This window comes from Nicotiana tabacum, chromosome 18 (genome assembly GCF_000715075.1).
Source record: "Nicotiana tabacum cultivar K326 chromosome 18, ASM71507v2, whole genome shotgun sequence".
NCBI lineage: Eukaryota > Viridiplantae > Streptophyta > Magnoliopsida > Solanales > Solanaceae > Nicotiana > Nicotiana tabacum.
Genome location: NC_134097.1, coordinates 157106826 through 157109072, shown reverse-complemented (window position 1 = coordinate 157109072; position 2247 = coordinate 157106826). Strand labels below are relative to the sequence as shown.

The 2247-nt window shown below is 34.5% G+C and overlaps 1 protein-coding gene across 1 annotated transcript; it reads right to left on the bottom strand.

Moving 5' to 3' along the window:
- Positions 1 to 403: 403 nt before the first annotated feature.
- On the bottom strand, positions 404 to 1984 carry LOC107785652 (putative polyamine transporter At3g13620). Its single transcript, XM_016606998.2, has one exon. The coding sequence runs from the start codon at positions 1849 to 1851 to the stop codon at positions 427 to 429; it is 1425 nt and encodes a 474-aa protein (XP_016462484.2). The 5' UTR covers positions 1852 to 1984; the 3' UTR covers positions 404 to 426.
- Between the last annotated feature and the right edge of the window lie 263 nt (positions 1985 to 2247).

Genomic DNA, 2247 nt, shown 5'->3' with positions numbered 1-2247 from the left:
TAAATTTGATAAGCGCAGATGATTTGCTCGGTCAAGTTTAGTGACCGGGTGCTTTTAATGACTTTAAAAACATTGACTATTTTTCGATTAGCAGTCCGAAAACTGGCTAGCCCGTGCTATTTTCGCACCTGATGTCAATCAAGGCCTTGATTTGGAGAGTAACATTTTCACACCTTCCGATATAGAAAAATGGCACTTTATCCGTTATAGAAATTTTAACTCTTTAAAATTTAGGTTTGATTAAGTTGTAGAAATTTTTCCTCTTTAAGCAATTAGGTTTTAGAACTACTATTTCAAATGCATCTAATACTTCTCGTGTCGAAATGACAATTAGAGCGGTCCAAACTTCATTTTTAAGGACTTTTAATAATTATTTTGGTCATAAAAAATAAACAAATTCGCACCAACAATTATTTCCAATTTAAATTACAAATCCTCATCATCAACCTTGTCTTCAGCACTTTGAAAACAAAACCACATCTTGGTTTTACAAAACTCCATGAAAAAGTACCAACCAATGGCAAAAACAGTGAGCAATGCACTGACTATATACACAGTCCTATGAGCAACAACCATAACATAAACCAGAAAACAAGAAGGAACAAAACACATAACCAATAGTCCTCGCATTGACAGTGGCACTTGATATGGTCTCTTAGCATTAGGCATTTTCCTTCTCAACCACAAAAACGACGCGAATTCAAGCAACATCCCAAGACTATACAAGAAATTCACAGATGATATAATGTCTGCAAATGTCAAGTATGACACAACCAATGCTACTAATGTTGGTACACAAATTCCAATCCAAGGTGTGTTGAACCATTCTGATCTTACACCGAAAACTCGAGGCAACAACCCCATTTCAGCCATTCCAAGAATTTGGTAAGCACAACTACTCAATTGAGCCTCATATAAACCAATCACTGACAACACAATTCCAAGTTCCATCCAATATTTCAACCAATTTCCAGCAATCATAGCAGCCAAATCAGCAAAATAGCCATCAGTCCATTTACCTTGTTCCAATGGGACAGCACCAGTAGTGCCCAAAAGGGGTAACACATAACTAAAACATGTAACAATTCCAGCTGAAAAAAGTGCCTTAGGAAATGTTTTTTGAGGTTGTTCAACTTCACCAGCTAAAGTACTAGCATTATCCCAAAAATTCAAGTTCCAAAAAAGGGTATTAAAGAACAAGTTCCAATCTTTTTTAACACCCTCTTGACCTAAACTTAACCATCTACTAGGATCAATCTTGGGAATTGAAAATAAGGTAATTAACCAAAATGGACAAAGGGAAAGTACACCTAATACAACAGCAGTGTAACCAACTATAGACAAACCTAAATAATTCAAGAATGACAAGAACATAGTAATCAAGAAAATAGCAATATACCTAGGAAAACCAGAAGAAAGAATAGGAAAAACCAACTTAATATAATCTAAGCAAAGAACAGGATAAGAAGCTAAGTTACAAACAGCACTAAGTAATTTCCAAGAGCCCATTAAAGAACCCCAAAATGGGCCAAAAGCTTTATCAGCCCAAATAACAAATCCACCATTACCTGGAAAAGTAGTGGCAAGTTCAGCTGTAACAAGAGCTTCAGGTACACTCCAAATAAATGGGAAGATTAAAAATCCAAGAATTGCTAGTAAAGGACCAGCTGCACCAATTGCTGCTTCTGCACCATAAGGACCACCAGAAACCTCAAAAAAGATTATGAAAATAAGTGGGATTAAAGCTAATTTCTTGGATTTTTTTGTGGGGGTGGGGTTTTGGGGGGTGTTGGGTTGTTCTTCATCTTCAAGAAGGGGTTGAGGTGAAGAAGAGATTTGAGGAGCAGTCATTCTGAGTTGTTGCAATGGAAGAGAGAATTTTTGCCTTTTTTTCTTTCCAAAGATGGGATTTTGAAGGTTGTACAGTAAAGATTTGGTGGAAGAGAAGATCTTTTATATCTAGATTTAGATGCAATTTGAGTACTATATTATTGTGGGGTCTAATTTTGACATTTTCATTTGTTATATGGATAGTGATCCTAAAACTTCTCATGTTAGGTGTCTGTTCTCTTTTTTTTGTTAAATAGTAAGAAAATATTTACAATATTTATGTAAATGTGAATAAAGGGATCTTTATACAAATAGCCGGTGATATTCATTGTTTGCTTTTTCTAATTATATACATAAATTATACATTAATTATATATAATTATACACATAAATATATAAATTATGCATATTTTATTC

Coding starts and splice junctions, on each gene's coding strand:
- LOC107785652 (XM_016606998.2), bottom strand. CDS start 1,851: ATGACTGCTCCTCAAATCTCTTCTTCACCTCAACCCCTTCTTGAAGAT.